General features: G+C 32.9%; 1 protein-coding gene across 10 annotated transcripts in view; it reads left to right on the top strand.

The window, feature by feature from the left end:
* LOC144970415 (basement membrane-specific heparan sulfate proteoglycan core protein-like) overlaps window positions 1-22654 on the top strand; it is a 255662-nt gene that overhangs the window by 154225 nt on the left and 78783 nt on the right. For 8 of the 10 annotated variants that reach the window (XM_078910024.1, XM_078910025.1, XM_078910028.1 and 5 more), the window contains 12 exons: window positions 23-145; window positions 4210-4332; window positions 9283-9396; window positions 11110-11220; window positions 12483-12602; window positions 13662-13789; window positions 14959-15106; window positions 16722-16852; window positions 17791-17935; window positions 18439-18582; window positions 19229-19348; window positions 20141-20272. In XM_078910024.1, coding sequence (XP_078766150.1) covers window positions 23-145; window positions 4210-4332; window positions 9283-9396; window positions 11110-11220; window positions 12483-12602; window positions 13662-13789; window positions 14959-15106; window positions 16722-16852; window positions 17791-17935; window positions 18439-18582; window positions 19229-19348; window positions 20141-20272 — 1539 coding nt within the window. The remainder of the gene's footprint in view (window positions 1-22; window positions 146-4209; window positions 4333-9282; window positions 9397-11109; window positions 11221-12482; window positions 12603-13661; window positions 13790-14958; window positions 15107-16721; window positions 16853-17790; window positions 17936-18438; window positions 18583-19228; window positions 19349-20140; window positions 20273-22654) is intronic. The other 2 variants (XM_078910027.1, XM_078910030.1) reach the window with 2 other exon arrangements.

The following is a 22654-nucleotide window of genomic DNA, read 5'->3' as shown; positions in this document are numbered from 1 at the left end:
TTTCTTCATGACACAATACCAGAACCAGCTGCGGTCACCTGTGCTCCAGATGAGTTTGGGTGCAACAATGGTGATTGTATAGACATTAGACGTAAATGCGATAATAGACGGGATTGTGAAGATGGGTCTGACGAGGAAAACTGTCGTAAGTATTTTTGTTGGATTGTGTGCCATCACTTATAGATAGACACTACACGATACATCTTTGTCTTTTTGGAAGCAATGGAATACACCAGGAGGAAATTAAAATACTAGTTCAATATGCCAGATCTTTTAATGATTTATTTTTGTCATTAGAACTACCTTTGAAAAAAGTAACGATGCCTATTGTTAACCTACTGCGCCAATTAGGTGTTATGTTGGAAGGAAACAGAGGAACAAAACTGAGTTTTAACCTCTCCTTACCAACCATAGAAAAATCATCACATTCATTACAATACATCAATACTTTTTAAAATTCCGATTGCATTTTTGTTGTTGTATATCACAACATTTTAAGAAAAAAAACTTGTTATAGATACACAAACTTAACACTCAATTGTAGACCTTGTTTTTGTATTTTTTTAATTATGTATAATAAGAACTTCTTGCTCTTGTATTTTATGAAATTAAATTTGGGTCTGAAATTTTGAGGAAATTCCTGAAAATGTCCAGTAAGGAGAGAGTAAGTGAAATGATCTGAATTTTGGAATTTTTATTTTTTAGAAGTTAAATGAATAAAATTCAGTGGGCATTTCTTTTACGGGGGGCGTTCACATATTATGTCAACACTTTGGGGGGGAGGGGGGGTCTGCCAAATGTTGACAAGTGTTGACATGGGGGAGGGGGGGGGTTCATACCCAAGATTATGTCATCAAAAATTTTGTTATACAAATAGAATAAAAACACACCTAAGAAAAACACTGTAAAAGTTGAAGCGGATTAGTAACATATATGTTATTATTCCGATAGGACATCAGTCTTCACAAATTACTTTTTACCAGATCAAGTGATCCACCTACACCTATTCACTGCTGGGTGGACAGGGGGCCCCCGAAAAAAAATGTGGCTGCGATGGGAATCAACTTGAATTGTCAGGTCTTCAGCCACGCTCTAACAACTGAACTACCCTAAACATGTCTACATCTTCAAAATGGAATTTTTTTTGTTAACATCGTGTAATGCTGGCTACCAGTATTGAACAGAGACAAAGAGGTATATATCAAATTTCACACCTTTTGGCACTCAGTTGTTTTTACCTCTTTTCCTCTGTTCAATAGATAGAATGCGCTTGGCCAAGGAGTTCACAACATTGCCATCCGGAAGTATAACCGACCAACACACAAACTCTGTGTAACCATGAACTTTTATAGTCTGGTTAATACAGTTTAGTGAGAACAACTCACAAACGCGGATGGCAAAAACAATAACAAAGGCCTGAGTGACGTCATCTTCGAACTATCTATAGCCACCATCACATGACTTTCACGAAAAATAGTCCATTTTGATGATGTCATCATATTGGGGGGGGGGGGGGGGGGGTCAAGTCAATGATGACAATTGATGACATGGGGGGGGGGGGAGGGGGGGTCTAAAAATGCCAATTTTTTGTTGACATAATATGTGAACGCTCCCCAACTCAAATTTCATGAGTAAATCTTAACGTAAAACCTGATTAGTAATCCAACATGATACTATTTCAAGAGGATTGGTCATATTTATATAGTTACGAAAACATGATAGATCATTAAGATCAAGATAATATAACCATAGCTACATAACTTTACATTTTGACTTATTGGGTGGGGTCTTTTGACCTTCCATGGTGGGCAGGAGATCACTTGCTGTGTCTTCTATCCCCAATACCTGTTTTCCGGTTTCTTTCTGTCTTTGCCTTGAAATTGGATGACTTGGTTTTGTCCTGGCCCTGATCGGAGTCGTTGGTTTATGAGAAAAACAGTCAAATGTGTACTATGAGTTTTTGGAGTTGATTTTTTTCATGTAAATCATCTGTCTGTTATGTGTTGTTTGAACAAATCTTGTAAATATATGAGCGTATTCTTCTTATTGGAATTATGTGATGTGTCTGGATGCGGGATGCGACTTTCAAATTATCTCAACCTCAGTAAAATGATAGTTTGCTCTTGGAATCTACATCTGTTCCTTGTTTGAACCAAGTCTCCTTTTTCTTACATTTTCTTTGATGTTTAATTGTATTTCTAGACTACCCATTTTCTTCCTTTTTACTGGCGCAGATGTGACCTGTATGTGTTGCAAGTACCGTCCATCTGATCAGATAACCGCAAAAAAAATAATACTCTTCTCTTTCTTTGTCACCCAGCTGTTCAAACTATTCAAATATGTTTTTCTTAGTCTACCTTTACTCTTTTACCTTCTATCGTTCCTGTGAGAGCAAGGTATTCAATGCATTTATGTCGATTTTGGTGCCCTAAAATTGCATTTGTCTTTTTCTTATTGTACGAATTAGTAACCTTTTAGTTTCAGCTTGCTCTATTACTTCTTCATTAGTTCTCTTCTCTGTCCATGAGTGGAAGCACCGTAAAACCCTTAAAAACAAAACAAACAAACATTCTGTTCATAAATCTCCAGAGCAACTAGATTAAGATTTTTTTTGTAAATTTAGAAAGGTATAAAAACAAAACAATTTGACAACACTTAAATCAAGCTACTGGTGTATTCCATTGTCATCAATAAAAAAGAAAACATCTGTAACTTCCACCTTCATTTTTTAAATATGCCATGCCATTTTCTAGATGATTTTCTTGTAGTTCTATTTTTTTTTTAAAAGATCGGCTCTCTGTCTTACCAAAGGCTGAAGTTTTGGATGTTTTTATAATTTGTTCTGCATCGTCTGATATTGTATGAAACACAAATTTCCGGATTTGTATACACAGTTTCAAAGCTTTGACATGACATCCCCTTCCCCGTCCTACCCCCCTTCCTCACGATGCAAGTGATTATATTTCACACACACACACACACACACACACATATATATATATATATATATATATATATATATATATATATATATATATATATATATATATATATATATATTCATATCGAACCAGCATGGCCCTAAGGTTTCACAGTGTGAAACTTACCCTCGTCGTTGCATTTGGATTTGCCATTTTTTAAATAAATGTGTATCATATTTTATCGTATCCCTTATTACAGTCACAGTGACAGAATATAGATTTCAATCATGAAAGGAGAAAATGTTTATATTTTCCCCCTTTCTTAAAGCTTAATATGGCTTGCTTTGTTGGCAGTTTTATATATACATTTTTATTCTGCTCTCTCTCTCTCTCTCTCTCTCTCTCTCTCTCTCTCTCTCTCTCTCTCTATCTATCTATCTGTCTATCTATCTATCTATCTATCTATCTATCTATCTATCTATCTCCCTCAATATACAGGCTACATTATATCAATGATAGTTAAATGGATTAATTTTGCCAAAATATGTAACGCAAAAACGTGCTTTAACACAGGCAAATTGCCCAGACAAAATAAAACTTTAATCATCCTTATCCCTTTGTTTTTGAACAAATGAAGCATTTAGAGACGCACTAAGATTTAATAGTGCATAAAATCGTTTCTTTATTCAGATGTTTTCTTTTGTTATTGATTCGAAGTGTGTTTCTATAATTAATCTAAGGATCAAGTTCCACAAATTTGGAGGGATGTTGAGGTGGCGATTCATACGTATTAATTATTCCAAAGAGTTAAAAATGCACTGTTTTGTATTATGTATTATGAAATACAATGCCCCCAAAAACACGACACTCTCACTCTACCCTGTGGGTTATATTTGTATCCATTCGTTTCAAAATAGCATTATGTCAAGTTAAATCTGAAGTGTTAACTTGATTTTTAATTCAATGATTCGTAAAATTTAATTTTCCCATGCCTTAAATGTTTAGTAAATTTGAAATACATTTTTAAAAATTTAGATTTAAAATAGTGAATTTCTTTTATTTTCATTCTTGTGTACTTTGTTTATTCCGACACAATGTTAGTTTGACGCGATGGGTTATTGTGTTCAACCTTGGATTTTAGCATTTTGAAAAAATATATGTTGCATTCTCGTTATGCCGCATTCTTTCATGTTATATATATATATAAGCTTGAGGCAGATCTCCTTATATACATTTTGATTGTGATATTTAGATAGAAATGTAGTAACCCCAGAGATGTTGTTTGCAGCCACAAATATTCGACGCTGTCCAGCAAACCTGTTTCAATGTGACACGGGCCATTGCTTGTCAATGACCCGGAAGTGTGACGGTCGTCGGGATTGTCCTAATGGCTCTGATGAGAAGGATTGTCGTAAGTGTATGGACAAGAAATGGGTAGTTGCGAGGATAGAGGAAAACATGTCTAATGTAAAATGAAAGAAAATATACAGAGTTTATCTTTTCTTCACGTAATTATACGTTGTTATTCTCTTTTTCTTTCAACTTAAATTGATTTTTACCTTTCGATTAAAAGGTCAGAAATTAATTATTATCTCTTTTTAATGAAAATTATAATATTAGCTGGACTTTGGGTGGTTTCTTATTACAGGGAAAAGATATATGTGTAGATCATAATGGGGAAAAGGTATTATAAAAATCAACGAATTGATTGCAATATATTGCTTCTAGTATTTTTATATGTAGAAAAAAAACGGTGGGTGCTATCAATTTTTTACTATATACAATTTTATGTTTTTAATTCTTTTCTATTTTAAAATTTTGATTTTTTTGTGTTACTTTTTTTCAAATTCAATTCTGATTTTGTTGAAAAATTTGAAATAGGAATTGATTATTTAAAATTTCAATATTTTTATTGGTGGGGGGGGGGGGGGGGGGGAGGCAGTGTGATCCATGTGACTCATATGAAATTTGACTCTATGTTTTTTTCACTTACAGTAGAAATGTGTTTTCCTACTTCCTCATTCGTTTGTAGTTTGGTTAGTAATAAGAGGCTTTAAACCTTCGCCTTTCAACTCAGTATTTGGAAGCTCCTTGACCTGGAAATGCTTCCTGTAGATTATTAAACCAGCTTGGTTTCCTTTTGCACCGCTAGAGTAGTTAGATTTCATCTCATTGCACATCTCTGATTTTCCACATGGTGTGAATGCACTTATTTCTTGCTATTGCTATTCATCCTTCATGATAAATTGAATCTTATTTGCCAATAGTTGCTTTTTCCAATAAATTTTCCCCATCAAGAATGATCTTGAATCCGATCCCGAACCGACGACAAACATGAGCTTCATATCCCCTCCTTTTTAATTGCATATTTCTTATAAATTCTTCAAGGCAGATCCCCTATATTCTTAGTTTACATTGACTTATCCTGTCCACTGTACCTTACAATTTCATTTTAATATTATAATCGCTCTTGGGTGCTTTTGAGCACATCAATTAGCAGTTCAAGGATCTTTGTCAGACCGTGAAAAAAGGGTTATATTAATTAATTAATTAATTAATAATAATAATAATAATAATAATAATAATAATAATAATAATAATAATAATAATAATAATAATAATAATAATAATAATAATAATAATAATAATAATAATAATAATAATAATAATAATAATAATAATAATAATAATAATAATATATAATAATAATAATAATAATATATGTATGTATTATTATTATTATTATTATATTATTATTATTATTATTATTATTATTATTATTATTATTATTATTATTATTATTATTATTATTATTATTATTACTATTATTATCAATATTATTATTGTTATGTGAATATCGCCCATCGTTAGTCTATCCAATTTGAATATAATGTAATTGTTACAATAATCCTTTTGAAACAATCTTGCCTTGATAGTACTTCCCAGAGCTTGAAATAATATTATTTATGAAAATAATCCTCATACGTCATTTTAAATACCTGTCTATCCTTTCTACGACGTGTGCCCCTTTGCAGATCTGATATCTTCAATTTTATGGGTTTATTATTGTAATGCAATAGAAATTATACTCTAAAACAAATGCAAAGTATTTTAGATTAAGCCCATAACTTTTGTTAATTAAATCTGCTAATATGTAACATGTGCACTTATATTTTCTATTATTTGCTTGCTTTCTTCCTGCTGTTTCCCTTTTTTTTAAAATCGATTCAATTTTTCTTTCTCTCATTCAATAGGATTTTATAATAATTGAAATAAGTGACAAATTGGAACGAAACCCTATTATTATTTACCTAAAAAACTCAACGTGCTAAAATAAATACAGCTGTTTTATGTTTAAATCGCACTATTGGTATTTCCTCAGTCCAGAATATGCATGAATCTTGAGGATCTATTTAAAAATCACTTTATCATTTATGCACAAGCTTACTTAGATTGCATTTAATTTCCTGACTTGGAAATTGAGCACATATTGCACATTCTTTTCTTTGCTGCAAAATTGAGCACATATTATAGCACATTATCTCTTGTTTTATGAAATGGAAACATATTTCACAATCTTTTCGGGTAGATAGAATTTGTAAGCGAGGGATCGCAATCAATCAAAGAGAAGATCACTCCAAACTTAAACCAAGGGTTGGAAGGACTCTATGGCTCGGGAGAGCAACAAGCATAGGAGTGAATCTCCAACACTAATCAGGCTCCTCCAAGCCTGGGCGTTTGACAAGGCGCTAATAACCCCATCTTAGCAAAAATTGTAACAATCTTACAGAAACAGCAACGATGGAAATATTATTAATTCACAGGCAAACCTTGGATGCAAGAGCCATTGGAGGAGGCTCGCATCTCATGAATGGCAGCCGCAAGGAAGCTACTGACAAGAAGATGAGAGTATCTCTGTTTGCCGCAATAGCAAAGACTATAATCGAGATTTGGAATGCACAAACTATTTCATTTGACATTTGTTATTAATTTCTTTCTCGAGCTTCAAGTTGCAACATATGCAAACTTTAATATGATGCATTTCACAGGTCCATTCATTCATGATTAAGTATGCCAGCCTTTTTTGTCCATAATCACACATTTTAGCAATCTCACAATTTTTTTCAACACTGCTTTGTATTACACTGCTCAACACCGATTTCTCCATTAAGTTTTTTTTTCCAGCACCAAGGCACCAGTTATTGCTATTAATTTCTCCAGCACAAATGCCTGATCTTATTGCCATTTTTACGCATAATTTGACCTCAATGCTGCATTTCCCTTTGATTATTAATATACGTACCTATTTCTTATCCTCAGATTAATCCTTGTGTAATTCAGTCTTTTAGTAAATCCTTATAAATTCAAAATGTTTTAATTGTGATCCGTTTACAGCGCAAAGCAATATGATTACCAATATCAGATTTTATTACGAATTTGTCCATGAACTTGAGCAAACTTTGAATAATTATACAGTTTGCAAAGAACTTTCACGAAAGCAATATTCCCTGTTAGGATCATCATCATCATCATCATCATCATCATCATCATCATCATCATCATCATCATCATCATCATCATCATCATTATTATTATTATTATTATTATAGTAGTAGTAGTAGTAGTAGTATAGTAGTAGTAGTAGTAGTAGTAGTAGTAGTAGTAGTAGTAGTAGTAGTAGTAGTAGTAGTAGTAGTAGTAGTAGTAGTAGTAGTAGTAGTAGTAGTAATATCATTATTATATTTTATCATTATCATTATTGTTATTATTATTACTATTAATATTATAATCATCATCATCATCATCATCATCATCATCATCATCATCATCATCATCATCATCATTATTATCATCATTATTATCATCATCATATTATTATTATTATTATTATTATTATTATTATTATTATTATTATTATTATATTATTATTATTATTTTATTATTATTATTTATTATTATATTATTATTATTATTATTATTATTATTATTATTATTATTATTATTATCATTATTATATGATTATTATTATTATTATTGTTATTATTATTATTATTATTATTATTATTATCATCATCATTATTATTATTATTATTATTATTATTATTATTATCATCATCATCATTATTATTATTATTATTATTATTATTGTTATTAAAATTTTAATCACCATCATCATCACCACTATCATCATTGTTATTATCGTCTAAATCATTGTATAAGTATTTAGTATTAATTTTCATTCATTGTTATTGAAGCAACAGATATCCACATGTTTAGCATCTTTTTCCACGCATTTTAAATATTTTCTAGCTGCTGCTAAGTATTTTAAAGGTAGCTCGCCATTAGTTATTTGTTAAACCAGGAAAGAGTTATCTCAACATCCCATTTTGATTCGTTCTTTATTCAGACTTTTCCAACAATATTGTATCGATCTTTAGACTTAAAACTTATTAAGAAGTAGCTTGCTCGGTCACAATGTCTTTTTACTTTTCTTTTATTCAATTTCATTTTTAAAATTTTCTTTTCTATTGTTTTTAATTTAATGGTCAAAATCATATTTTTTAAATAAGGATAAAGCGAAGCTACTAAAAAATCATTTCTATTACTTTTTGTTTATCAAGAAGTAGCTTGCTGAGTCACAATGTCTTTTTACTTTACTTTTATTCAATTTCATTAATTTTCATTTTCTTTTCTTTTGTTTTTGATAAAATATATTTTAAATGATTAAAATAAGGATAAAGCGAAGCTACTAAAAGAATCATTTCTATCAATTTTTGTTTTCCAATTTACGAAAGAAACTAGGTTTTAAAGAGGTATGGATAAAAAGAGATTAAAACTAATAAAGATAGTTCCTGCAGAAAGACAGTGCAAAACAAATGACTTTTAAAAAACTTTTCGGCCATGTCATGAAATTACAAACAGTGAAAATAAATAACGAATGTTTTTCCCTAGAAGTCTACGGCCTTGTAGTCGTGTGGTATGTCACTCAGCCGATTTGATTTCCCTTGTAAGCGGCACAAAGATGAGTCCTTGACATAGTCTCCTTACCCACACAAGGTGTAAAATAAGTACTTTCCTGGCCGATAACAGGGTTTGCTGATTTTTTTAAAAAGTGCATAGCCCTTACTATTTTATTGCCTCGTCCTCCATGATAAGCGTCGTTGTTTGCTCAGGGCATCCTGTAAAGCGCTTTAGACGCATTCAGTGGATGTTCCAATGTACAAAAGCTGACATAAGTGTGGCGGTGGTGGTGTATCTACCATTTGTTTTGTATTTTATCCATGCATACAACCACGCTTTATTCGTTTTATTCTCCTTTAGAATCAGTTACTTTATGGTCACCATTTAATTCCCTCCTCAGCCACTTGTTCACCCCAAGAATTTACCTGTGCCAGCACTGGCCAGTGCATTCCTTTGTCTCAGAGATGTAATGACAGACCCGACTGCGCTGACAGGAGTGACGAGAGGGCATGCCGTAAGTGATTTTGTGATTTTTTTTATATTCTTCGCTCACTCTGTCATTAATATGACCAGATGGTTGTTGGGGACAGTGTGTGTGTGGGGTGGGGAGGGGATTGCGGGAAGTAGCCTCAAAATATGGTGCCACTCATCTCTGTCACTGGCCTTCTCGATCAGCTCGTTTATCGTCAAACCTTCCATCATTCCTAGATGCTCTCCTGCCACATTTTCCTGTCCTCCCATGCCCCCCCCCCCCCCCCCTTTCCCCACAATGCCTTGCATACCTAACTGTCTTGCAAAAGCTGCCGTCTCTGACCAAGCGGCTAAAGCATGAAAGTTTCACAAGCAGTTGTTCCTGTCCTGTCTTTCCGCCGAAAGTAACTAATCGGAAACCGGTCTATACTTGGCATCCTGTTACATTATTATTATTATTAGTATTATTATTATTATTATTATTATTATTATTATTATTATTATTATTATTATTATATCAATTTAATTTACTATTCCATTTTCTCATATTAATTTAAACAAAAAGGTACATTAATTAACAGACTGTCAACAAGAGAGCAGCTTCATATAGGTTACCTTCCGTAACAGCAAGGCAGTGGCCACAATAATATAAGGCACATTTTAGAAACGAGAGCGGTACGTACCTGCATTGTCATATATTCTAGAGTTTATCTAGTTTGTCTTAAAGTGACCAATACAGTTCTCTCATTGTGCAGAACCCACTCTGACTTTATACCGCATTGAGAAATGTTGCGAACTGAAATTGAAATTAACTTGACTACATGCCAGAAAAGCCTAGCTATTTAAATGCTTTCATCTTCATCGTATCATTCCTTCTTTTCCAAAATCCTGTTTCAACATCAAAATAGGTGAACTGAACTCACTCACTCGATCCTCTTTGGGCCATCGGGTGCTTGAGCCAACTGCAAGTCGTGATCGCCAATGTTCTCAGTCTTTCGCTGCATGAGTTGCAGTCTGCAGGGTGAGGCCCTGCCTGGGCTTTTAGTTATCTCTGTACACGTCTTCTCTGGGTTTCTTTGAACTGAATCTTAGCACTAAATATTTTCAGCTCTTTTCATTCTCTTTTATATCAAGAACACGTTGTAGGTACATTTTTGTGAATACGTTCTTTCCCCCTATATTTTTAATTAAATGTTTCTCTTTTGTTTTGTTCTGTTTTGTTTTTTTCCTTCGGCATTGCAGTTACTTTTTTAAACTTTTCTGTCCATATTTGCTTTGAAGTTCCCAACTACTTCTACTACTATAACAAATCAAGATTCCTAAATCCCTCACACACCTTAACATAGGTAAGGACATTGTAATCCAATAAGAGGGACAGCCAATATGACAATGCAAAATTTGACTTCCAAACACTATGCTGTCTTATACTTTTTCTGGAAGTTCTATTTTCTTTCATTACTCATTGTATTTTTATTACATAAATATATGTATAACAATGGAGGTAAGTCAACTCGAACGTGCACATATTTGATTTAACATTATTGTAATAGACAATATTTAATTTTGGTTTGGTGTGAGAGTATTTCCCCTACAACAACAAGCCCTTAACAATGTGGGTTATCGGGCCTGCAAATAAATACACCTCGGTCAAGACTGATATTAGAATGGTTTACTTAGTTAATTTTTACAATATTTATGAAGATTTTAAAAAGTAAATGTTCTTGTTTCAATAATATTCTTTCTTTTTACTTGCCAGCATGTAAAGCGGATGAGTTTACCTGTGTCAGCGACGGACGTTGTTTGCCCCCAGGATACAAATGTAACCAGAACCCTGACTGTAGGGATGGCAGCGACGAGGCCAACTGTGGTAAATAATTCAACTGTTTGAATCTGAATCTGAATATTATTCAAAGTTGACTCAATTCTGAGTATTTGTATTAGAGGGCGGAGAGAGTTGTTGAATGTGGCAGCCATTGTTGGTGTTAAGACTGAAGTAGTTTGATACTCTTAGCGTGAAGGTGTCTAAATCTGTTGTGTTCACACATGACTCGGGAAGAGCGTTCCAGTCATTGCTAGTGCGGGATGCATTTGAATATTTGAAGATGTTTGAGTTTGCAGGTTGATGTTTTATTTTTTTTATTTTTTTTTTGAGTTGGTTTTTCTTTGAATGCATGGATTTCATTGTATTTTTAGTTGTTCTGGTGAGATGGCCTTCTTTTTGTTTGTAAATTATCGTTGTTCTTTCCATCTATCTTGTAAGGGAGACAATCCAAGTTGTGTGATAAAGGCATAAATATGATCTTCCACCTCATAACGGTGTTATAACGAAATGGTCTAGATGTAGAAAATTGACCATAAAGTCGACATTTGAAAATGTATACTTTTTGAAGTCAATAGTAGTATACGTATGGCTACATCTCCACACTGGACGTCTGCAGCAGTCTTTAAATTTGTCATCGCAGCTGAGGACAGCCTCGAAACTTCCCGCCAATCTCGTCACAGGACAGTATAAGATGATGTGGTCTGCTGTCTCTGGCGTTCCCTGACAGCGAGGACAGTCGGCTGACTCCCTCAGACCCCATCGATGCATGTTTGCACCAGTCCTGCCGTGGCCTGTCAGTAGTCGGTTTGAGGCGACTCACTGTTTTCGATTGCCATTCCTGAAGCCTTGCATAAATTCCTCTGGGTCTTTGACTACCCCACCTCTTTCGGGCGTGGTTTTTGGCCAATAGTCCCTCCAGGTTTCCCCAATATCGAAGTTTTTCAGTTCTGAGAGGTAGAAGGGCTTTCTGGATTTGAGTTGTGATGTTCTGGGAGCTTCATTTATGATGGATTTCAATGGGATAATTAGGGTGAGGTCTTTCAAATTGTGGGCTACTTTTTGGGTTGCTTCTTCTCGCCCTTTTGAAGTAGAAGAAACAAAACTTAATCTTATCTTTTCAATGAAGGTATTTATTTTAACTCAAGTTTTAGAGATCAACCTAAAATGTCATTTTAACCAGTGGATTGCCGTACTCTGGAAAAAAATCGTATCTAGACAGAATTTGTCAAAGAATACTCATCCTTCAACACCAATTGATTTAAATTGGGAGATTTACACAAACGATATGTATTTTATTTTCCAAATAGATCGTGAGCAAGCCTGTTATGAATACGAGTTCCGTTGTAGCAATGGTCAGTGTGTAAGTGCTGACCAGAGGTGTGACAGACGAAACGATTGTGCTGATGGTTCCGACGAGAGAGAATGTGGTAAGTATTTTAATCTTTTACTTTTAGCAGCCAAGCTGGATTTTTTTCCCCGTCATATGTTCCACCTTTATTTATACAAGGAGATTTTTTTTTTAAATCAGGCCAAATTAATTTTGGTGTCATTTCCATGTAAGATTTCAATTGAAGAAAAATGACAACCTTTTTGTTCAAATCAAGATCTAATAATAATAAAATGTATAGAGTGCCAATCTCCACCTAAAGTGTCCAATGGCGCTTTACAAGACATAGGTGACATGAAAATTTTAAGAATATTAAATGGTACAATTTTAAGAAAATTTAATGTTACAATTTTAAGAAAATTTAATGTTACAATTTTAAGAAAATTAAGTGTTTCAACTGTAGATGATTTATTAAGTAACGCTGATACATTGAGATATGAAGAAGACGATTTTAAAATATTAATATAAATATTCTGTCTTCAGTCTTAATGGATGTGATGATGAAAAAAATCCTCTTTCACTTTGATGCACAATTGAGATGAAAACATTTGGTCTCTCCTTTTTTTATAGAAAGTTTTGTTGTTTTTTTTTAATGAGACAAAGCATATTTCTTGTAGTTTCACCAAGAAGCAGCTGTAGCAGCAATTATGAATGCTTGAGTCACTTTGTTGTCGCTGCTCCTATATTTATATGTTCAACTCCATATCTTTAGGTACTAATAATATTATGATATTTAATCTGCACTATTTCTTCCTCTTTCATTATCCCAATGAAATAAATTGTCAGTGTTGAAAAATGCTTCCCATCATAACACAAAACCACGATGAGCTCTTTGATGGTGCCAGTGCTATTTTAGTACATGGCTATTAATAAACAATAAGCTTAAATCCTAAGTTATTTTGTCTTATTATTTCTTATACAAAATTACTGTCTTCTCTTAATATAAGGATATTCTGGTGAGTACTTGTAAAAGGAAAATGACTAAAAATTTCAAATTCAAAGAGTGTTTTTGTGTGATAATAACAGATTAATTATTCTTTAACAAATCTTCTTTAACGTATTAAATTCACAACTTTTATACATTTTCCGCCTTACTTAGATCCACAGATCAATTTGATGGTCACCCCTGACCAGCTCCGTGTCCGACAGGGTCAGAATGCTGTGTTCCAATGTTCAGGCTTCAGTGGTGACACCTCTGTAGTGGAATGGATCCGAAGAACTGGAGGGGTAGAATTATAATACCATTAACAGTAACAAATAATATATATATATATATATATATATTATATATATATATATATATATATATATATATATATATATATATATGATCTATCGCCTCGAATTAGTATTAAGTCAGAGTTTGTCACATGATTGAAAGTGATTCCAAGCAGGAATGACCAGTTGTGTGAAATTATAGGGGTTTTTTTGCACTTTAAGAAACTGAAACTGTATCAATTGTCTTCGATAACACATAAAAACTGAACCCAAGTTTCATACTTATAGTTAACAAAAAATGATTGGAGCAGGCAGTTATGTTGATAATTGTGCAATCGGAAGTTGAACCTACAACCCGCCTGTTACGGCATCTACACCTGGCCACGAAGGGCTCTACAATCGACACCAAACACCACTCAAAAAAAATAAAAATTGGTTTCAGACGTTTAAGTCTGTCTCGCGACTTCTTGGGGTTGTGAGGGCAACACACAAACACCGGGAAAGTTTATTGGCGAGCTAGCAGTTAAGCTATGGACTCTTTTCTCATAGCTTAACTGCTTGCTCGCCAATACACTATTTATTCTCTAGTATACTCTGTAATTTCTCTATTTACTCCATTATAATCATTTTGAGATACTTAGTAGATCTAATTATTTCCCTCGTGTACATTTACGAATGTTGATGCTTGAAGCTCAAGGCAGTAAATAGCAATGAAAAATGAAATAAAAGATTCGATTAAATACGCAAAGACAAAGACAAGTGATTTGGATGATTTGGGTCTTCCCTTTGTCAACAAAAGACGATCAATAAGATTAACGCTCTCCAAACCAACATTTTCAGAATTTTTACCAAAATTTTACACCCCACCTCCACAAAAATAGATATTTTGTTTCACTCAAACACGAAAGCTATTTTTTCTTGCTATACATAGAATAATAATTTTAGCAAAACGAGCTCAACAACACAGTTTTGATATTTTATAGCGAGCTATAACAAAATAAAATTCGTTCAATTTTGTGACGTGCAAAAGAAAACAGCATGAAAAAAGTGTTAGCTGTTTCATAACAATATACATGACGATTTAATATGGTTGGTAAGGAAAGGGTTAAAGACCAATATTCGTCATGTTTTCGCCTTTACTAAACTGCATCAAGATAAATTTCATATTCTCCCACTAGGCCATGCCACCCAATGTGATTGTGGACGGAGGACGATTGACCATCCCCAACTGCCGTCCCGAGGATGCTGGTGACTACACGTGCAGAGTGACCATTGATGTCCAGGACGCTAAGACCGAAGCCACTGCTCGTCTCACTGTTGACATTGGTAAGACTGCCGGACTCTGGGAAAACCCATATTTAAAAATTGGCCAGAAAACTCGTCCTTCAAATATCAATCTATTTAAATGAGCCTCGTCTTTGCAAAAAGAAATACTCTCAAACCTGGGACTTCTCGAAAATGGGTTGATAGTTTTGCACCTTGATCTAAGACTTTTTAAAATCTTGGCCTTAAAACATTTCGTCTTTACATTGCTAGATTAAGATAACCCCCATATTGCCAAAAAGTTTTAGGCCTGGAATTTAAAAAGCCAATATCCTCTTCTATAAATGTTCTCTTGTGTAAGACTTTCATATTAAAAAAGATAGGCAGGAGCGTGGATATATTGGTTGCTTTGGTGCCTGGCACCCCATCCATCTTTTGAAAATTGGATTACAGCATTTTTAAAATAATAAAACTGAGAATGTTATATACCGCCTCTGATTTATTTGAGTAAGTCTTTTCTTTACATTTTTTTTTTCTTTCTTTTGTATTAACAAATAAAGCATGTTTTAAGACGTTTCCTTATGATTCTGGCACCACCTTACACTGTAATCATGCCACGCCACTGAAGATAGGGGTCGTTATTATTGATAAAAATTAGAAATATAAGTTCTTCCGCCAAAATAAGAAATGTATTTTTCTGTCTTAGACCAAAGGCAAGTAATTGTTGCCATATCACATTTTCCACTATTGAACAAATAATTTAACATGTAAGACAAGTGGAACAAATGAGATCTCAAGGGGAGGTTTGGGTCTAATTATTAGGAAAATCCTTCGAAAAAATTGATTTTGAGATTTTGGTGGAAAATAATATTTTATTATCTTAGAAATAATATAATTGAAGTTTAAATTCTTAAAGTAGACTATATAGGCAAGAAAAACACAGTCGAAAATGGTACAGGTAGAAATAGAAGTGTGAAAAACGGGTAGCCATTTTGCTATTTTCTCAATAAGTCATTTTTCTAAGGGTATGGGAAACTGTGTCAAACGTTTCTCAAAATCAATTCAATGAAAGTGTCTTAAAATTTCCACAGTTATCGCAGAGATAATGTATTATGTCACATCAGAGAGATTTTTTGATAAGATATGTGAATTTTGAATTATAATCCTAATTCTGAATTTTTAAGGTCGATTTTGTCATAACATTTTGATTCTCAACTTTGTAATGTTCTAATAAAAATTCCATAAGCTGAAGTCGTAAAATCTCTCTGTGGTGACACACTATGGTATAATGTTGACAAGAGAGAGGGAAGAATATGGAGGTCATTCCTTCATTAGTTTTTGTGGAACGTTTGCCACAAGATTGTTATATTTTTTTATGTCAGACTCCCAAATTAGGTCGCAAAATGGGTATAACACAGATAATTAAAACTTTTCACCATAAATGTTCTTATTTAACCTATATTGACGATACAGAATGATTAAAACCGCCCAATATAGGTAATTAATTTTTTTTTTTAGAAAAGACCCAAACCGCCCCTTAAAGAAAAGAGAAAAAAGACGACAAATAATCATGGATCTTTTTTAGATATTTACATGCAAAAGGCTTCAATAGACGTTAATTTCATCAGTTCGGCAGACTTTCAGTAACTACCCTCCGTCCCCCTCCTTTCATCTCCAGCTCCACCTCAAATCAGCCTGTCTGTGACCCCACAACAAGTCCGTGTAAGAGCTGGCATGATGGCCCTGTTTGTGTGTTCAGTGACTGGCGGAGCGCCCTCTAGAATCGAATGGGTCAGGAGAACAGGAGGGGTAAGCATCATAGTCTATGTGCAAATATTTGCCCCTAAACCAAATTGATATGGCCAATGGTGTAGTAACGGAAATATTCTCAAAACAACGGAATATGCACACCATTCCAATAACGTTAAGTCAAGCCTATAAACTACTACAATGTGCGGTTATGTGGTCTAGTGGTATGACAATCGCTTTCGGATCGGAAGATCCTGGGTTCGAGCCTCGCTTCAGTCCTTGGAAAAGGCTCTTTACTCACCTTCTCTAACAGTACTCAGATGTAAAATGAGTACCTGGCCGTTAACAGCGTTGTCTCTTCTTGTAATATCGCCTAACTGGCGTCATGTCCCATCCTACATGTAAAGTAAAGTTGGCCAGGGACCCTTTGTAAAGCGCTTTGAGCACGTTTAGTGGATATCGCTCTATATAAAAGCTCAATTTTTTTTTAGATCACTTTCAATTGTTACAGTTTTGATTCTTTACTTATATTTAAGTAACCAATCGTCTCAAAACAGTTTTATATTAGAATGAACCTATAATTTAAAACTGATTTTTAAGCTCAACTTATATATAAAATTTGAGTTATTAGAAATGCATTCATTACAGAGTGTGAGTTTTATCTGTTAAACCTACAGTTGACAACAATTTTAATTCCATGTTTAACTCTCTCCTTACCGATCATTTTCAGTATATTCTCAAAAATGACAGGGTTACCCAGCTGAAAAATTGCTTTTTAAAATTCAAACAATCTCTCTACAAAACAACTTTATGTTCTTATTATTTAAACAAAGATCATTGTGTTGTACAAAATTGTTTTTTTTATTAATTATTTGTTTTCTATTACTTCTTTTCTTTGTTTTGTTTTTGTTTTTTTTCTTTTCTTTTCTTTTTTTCTCCCCCCCCCCAATAATAAATGCATAGATAGAAATACGTTTTTTATTATATTATGTGTGTAGGCTATGCCTATCCAAGCTGTCCAAGATGGAACTGGACGTCTGTCTATTAGCAACGCTCAACCACAGGATGCTGGCGACTATACCTGTAGATACAAAATGGGTGACAGATATGTGGAAACATTCGCCCGTCTTGGAGTCGATTACAGTAAGTTTAAGTTTGTGTATTTATGTGTGTTTGTGTCTGTGTGTGTGTGGGGGGAGGGGGGGGGAGGTGGATGGGTATTTGTTTGGGGTATGTGCAAGTATGTGTATATGAGTTGTTGTTTGTGTTATTTTTTTATTTTTCTAAATATTTTTTTCTTCTCGTTTTGTTTTGTTTTGTTGTTGTTGTCTGTTTTTTTTTCTTTTCTTTTCGTTCTTTTTAAATGTTACTTCTTGATCTTTCAAAATGGGTGGATGTCATTATGTAAATTTATTGAGTTTTGTTTTCGTTATTTGTTTTCAATCTTTAAGTTTCAATATTCAATTCATACTACCTTGATTGCATTGTTACGTTTCACTTTTCCCCCGACGTTTTAAATTTCAATAATCAATCAATTCATTCTACATTGTATCATTTTTTTGTGAGATTTATTTTTCCAACTTTTAAATTTTCAACGATCAATTCAAGAGTTTTCTAGCTTTACAAATTCCCATAATCCATGACAGTTGGCCCCGTGACGGACCGTCCAGACCCAGAGGGACCTTGCGGCAGGGATGAGTCAACTTGCTCGAGTGGCGAATGTATCCCTAGAGACTATGTCTGTGATGGGGAGGCTGACTGCGGGGATAGCTCTGATGAAAAAGATTGCAGTAAGTCTTTTGAAAATTTTAAAAAACAAACACTTTATTCATCTTAATTAGAGTGATACATGTCTTTATTTTCAGAATTCAGTTCTAAGTCTTTATCTTGCTCTACTGTAATAGATTTATCAAGTATTTCAAACAGATTAGAAAGTATTCATTCAAAAGATTAAATTTAGTTAACTTTCTGTTCCTCAATGATTTATTTTTTGTCCCCATATTCACATTAAAAAACAATACACCCTTCCCCTACGGCATCATTAGACACCGTCGCCTAGGCATTCCATGAAGCCCCCCCCCCCCCCCCCCCCCCCCCCCTATCATTCACATCAAACTTTAATGTAAATTATTGCAATATTTTAAATATTATTTCTGTGCTATGTCAACAGCTAATAACGTATTGAAAGTTTCATCATATTTATAGCACAAAATAGGACCAGGGAGGGTTTGTTTGGTTTTGTTGGTTTTTCCTTTTTTTGTTGTTTTTTTTTACTCACCGACAATATTGATATATGTTCCTGAAACCTTTTCAAATTATGTAAATCTTTACAAATTTGTAGTTAAAATTTGAAAATATTGTAACACGATACATGAGAAAACTTGACACAATCCCCATACAATAAATTGATTTGAAACTTTGCACCTGTGTTTTCAGGCACTGCCCTCCCGTGTGAACCGAATGAATTCCGTTGTAATAACGGACGCTGTGCACTCAAGATCTGGCGATGTGATGGTGATGACGATTGCTTTGACAGATCTGATGAAACCAACTGTCGTAAGTAATAGAAACAGATGGATTTATAAATTGTTTGGCTATGACACGGCTATTGCAACTGCTTTGATCAATCAAACATTTTGGGTATAAAAAGTCATTTTATACGGAACTAATACATTGTAGTTATGATTGAAATATGTAACATGTGCACTTTTCTTTGATTCGTTAAAGAATAGCAATGCTCAAAAATTCAACGTATTTAGTATCACTATATAGATAGTATGCGCTTGGCTAAGAAGGTCACAACATTGCAATCTTGAAGTATAACGACCAACACACAAAACTCTGTGTAACCATGAACTTTTATAGTCTGGATAATCCAGTTAAGTGAGAATTACTCATAAACGTGTATGGCAAGAAACAATAACAAAGACCTGAGTGACGCCAGCTTCATTCTATCTATAGAAAAAGGATAGCTTTTGTCTTAAATGTAAATGTGCTATTTTTTGTTTTTCGTGAAGTGCAAATTCTGTCTTTTTCAAAATGTTCTCCTCTATTTTTTAAAACTGATAAACAAAACTGAATGTATAAGATTCAGAAGAAAAACACTAAACATGGATTCTCTCAGGCTCTACGTCCTTATTTAAAAATGACATAAACATTTATAACGGTTAAACTTGTTATATTAATTATTGTTCATTACTTTTTACAATCCACAGTTTTTAGCAGATATAATATTCACCTTTTATCAAATCTTCCACTCCATCTTGTCTTATTTTGGCTATGAATGATTAAATTTCTCTTCATATAATAATTTTTCAATCTAAGTTTTATTTTTTTTTGTCACTACAGCAACACGTGCGCCTGGAGCACCGTGCAGATCAGATGAGTTTTCATGTAGGACTGGTGACCAATGCATTCCATTCTCCTATCAGTGCGATGGAGAGATTGACTGCCAGGATAGATCCGATGAAATTGGATGCTGTAAGTTATTGTATCTTTTTCTTCAGAGTGACTGCGCCCGGGTTGTGGAATTTCCTTTCTTATCATACTGAATAATAGTGAAAATTTAGAAACCTTTAAAGAGAAATTGAAAACCGAATTATTTAGATGAGCGTTTTTCGACAATTAATAGGCTGTATGTTTTAATTTAGGGTAGTAATATATGTGTAAAGAGTGAATGCTAGTTTATATAGTCTGAGTGATTTCAAAGCGCCATAGAACACTTGTCAATGGATTAATGGGCGCCATATAAGTATAATATTATATTGTATTATTATATTATGCTTAATAGGACAGATCCGATGAAATTGGATATTGTAAGTTGTTGCATCCTTTCCTTTAGACACATAATGAGACAACATAATGAGACAGATCCAATGAAATTGGATATTGTAAGTTATTGCATCCTTTCCTTTAGATACATAATGAGACAGATCCGATGACATTGGATACTGTAAGTGTTGCATCCTTTCATTTAGAGACATAATGAGACAGATCCTGTTAAATTGGATATTGTAAGTTGTTGCATCCTTTCCTTTAGACACACAATGAGACAGATCAAATGAAATTGGATATTGTAAGTTGTTATGTTGCATCCTTTCCTTTAGACATACGATGAGATTGTATAGACAGAGGATAAAATTACTGGGAAAAAACAACAACCACAAAAAATCCCAAAACAAAGCAACAAACAATTATTGTGACCCCTCTTCTCAAATATAATATCAGATGCTTGTTGTATTTTTATGATTATTTATGGTATCATTTTATGCTTTGGTTTCATTTACCTTTTTTCCTCACTCTCATGTCTGTTGTCTTCAAATTGTATGGATTATTGATTAAAATAAAAGTTATTTCTGTTTGTCTTATTTTGACTATGGAACTGATATTTATCATGGCAGACCTGCCTACTTGAAATAGGAAAATGTAATAAGTAGTTTTCAGGGTAAATAACATCGTAGACATTTTAACTACCCTTAAAAACCACCAGTTTGTCCTTATAATGCGTGGGGAAAAATATTAACTCTATGTGATAGCTCTGGCACCAGAACTTCGTTTTCAAGAAATGACATTTAATTAAAAACCTTTATTATACCCAGCCCGGGATTTAGCCGTAGTACTACGGGAATTTTCGTGGTAGTGAGGAGGTCTGTTGTGATGGGTATCAATATTTTATTATTATTATTATTATTATTATTATTATTATTTATTATTATTATTATTATTATTATTATTATTATCATTATTATTATTATTATTATTATTATTATTATTATTATTATTATTATTATTATTATTATTATTATTATTATTTATCTATTTTATTTATTTATTTATTTATTTATTTTTTTTTTTTTTATTTTTTTTTTTTAAATGAGAAAAACTGATTGGAAATGTAAAAGTGATGGTGATAGTGGTAGTGATAATGGTAATGGTGGTGGTGGTAATGGTGATGATTGGGGTGTGGGGATTATGGTAATATTATTATTGTTATTATTATTGATATTCTTGTTGTTGTTGTTTTTCTTCTTCTTCTTTTTCTTCTTCTTCTTCTTCTTCTTCTTCTTCTTCTTCTTCTTCTTCTTCTTCTTCTTCTTCTTCTTCTTCTTCTTCTTCTTCTTCTTCTTCTTCTTCTTCTTCTTCTTCTTCTTCTTCTTCTTCTTCTTCTTCTCTTCCTCTTCTTCTTCTTCTTCTTCTTCTTCTTATTGTTGTTGTTATTATTACTATTATTATTATTATTATTATTATTATTATTTATTATTATTATTATTATTATTATTATTATTATTATTATTATTATTATTATTATATTATTATTATTATTATTATTATTATTATTATTTATTATTATTATTATTATTATTATTATTATCATCATTATTATTATTATCATTATTGAACGTATTGATGTTATTACCATTCTTGTATTTCTGTGTGGTGTATCAGTTTATTTTTTGGTTCCATTTACCTTTTTTTTTCCACTTTCATGTATGTTGGCATCAAATTGTTGATTTATTGGCGAAAGCCTAATATTGAATAAACTTGAAACTTAAAACTGAAGATATGGGCAACATTATGAAAATTGAAATGGGGTTATGTATTTCAATGTGTAGAAAAAATGCAGTTATGTAAAGTCCATAAATCCAAAAATTCATAGTTCTTACCGTTTATTTAAATTCTGGCAACTGCTTCTCTTTGACAAAATAACCGTTTTGACATTATTGATTACAAATAAGACTCATCACCTCAAACAATGTGATATGTCGGAGTGAACCAGTTGCCAAAAAACCCTCGATTTTGACGGTAAAAAGACCAGAAATGTGAGGACAAAAATATATAAACTATGGCACTGTATAAAACTAT

Source organism: Berghia stephanieae, chromosome 4 (assembly GCF_034508935.2).
Source record: "Berghia stephanieae isolate SIO BIC M18660-M18661 chromosome 4, UCSD_Bste_1.3, whole genome shotgun sequence".
Lineage (NCBI taxonomy): Eukaryota > Metazoa > Mollusca > Gastropoda > Nudibranchia > Aeolidiidae > Berghia > Berghia stephanieae.
This window is presented reverse-complemented; position numbering and strand designations above follow the sequence as displayed.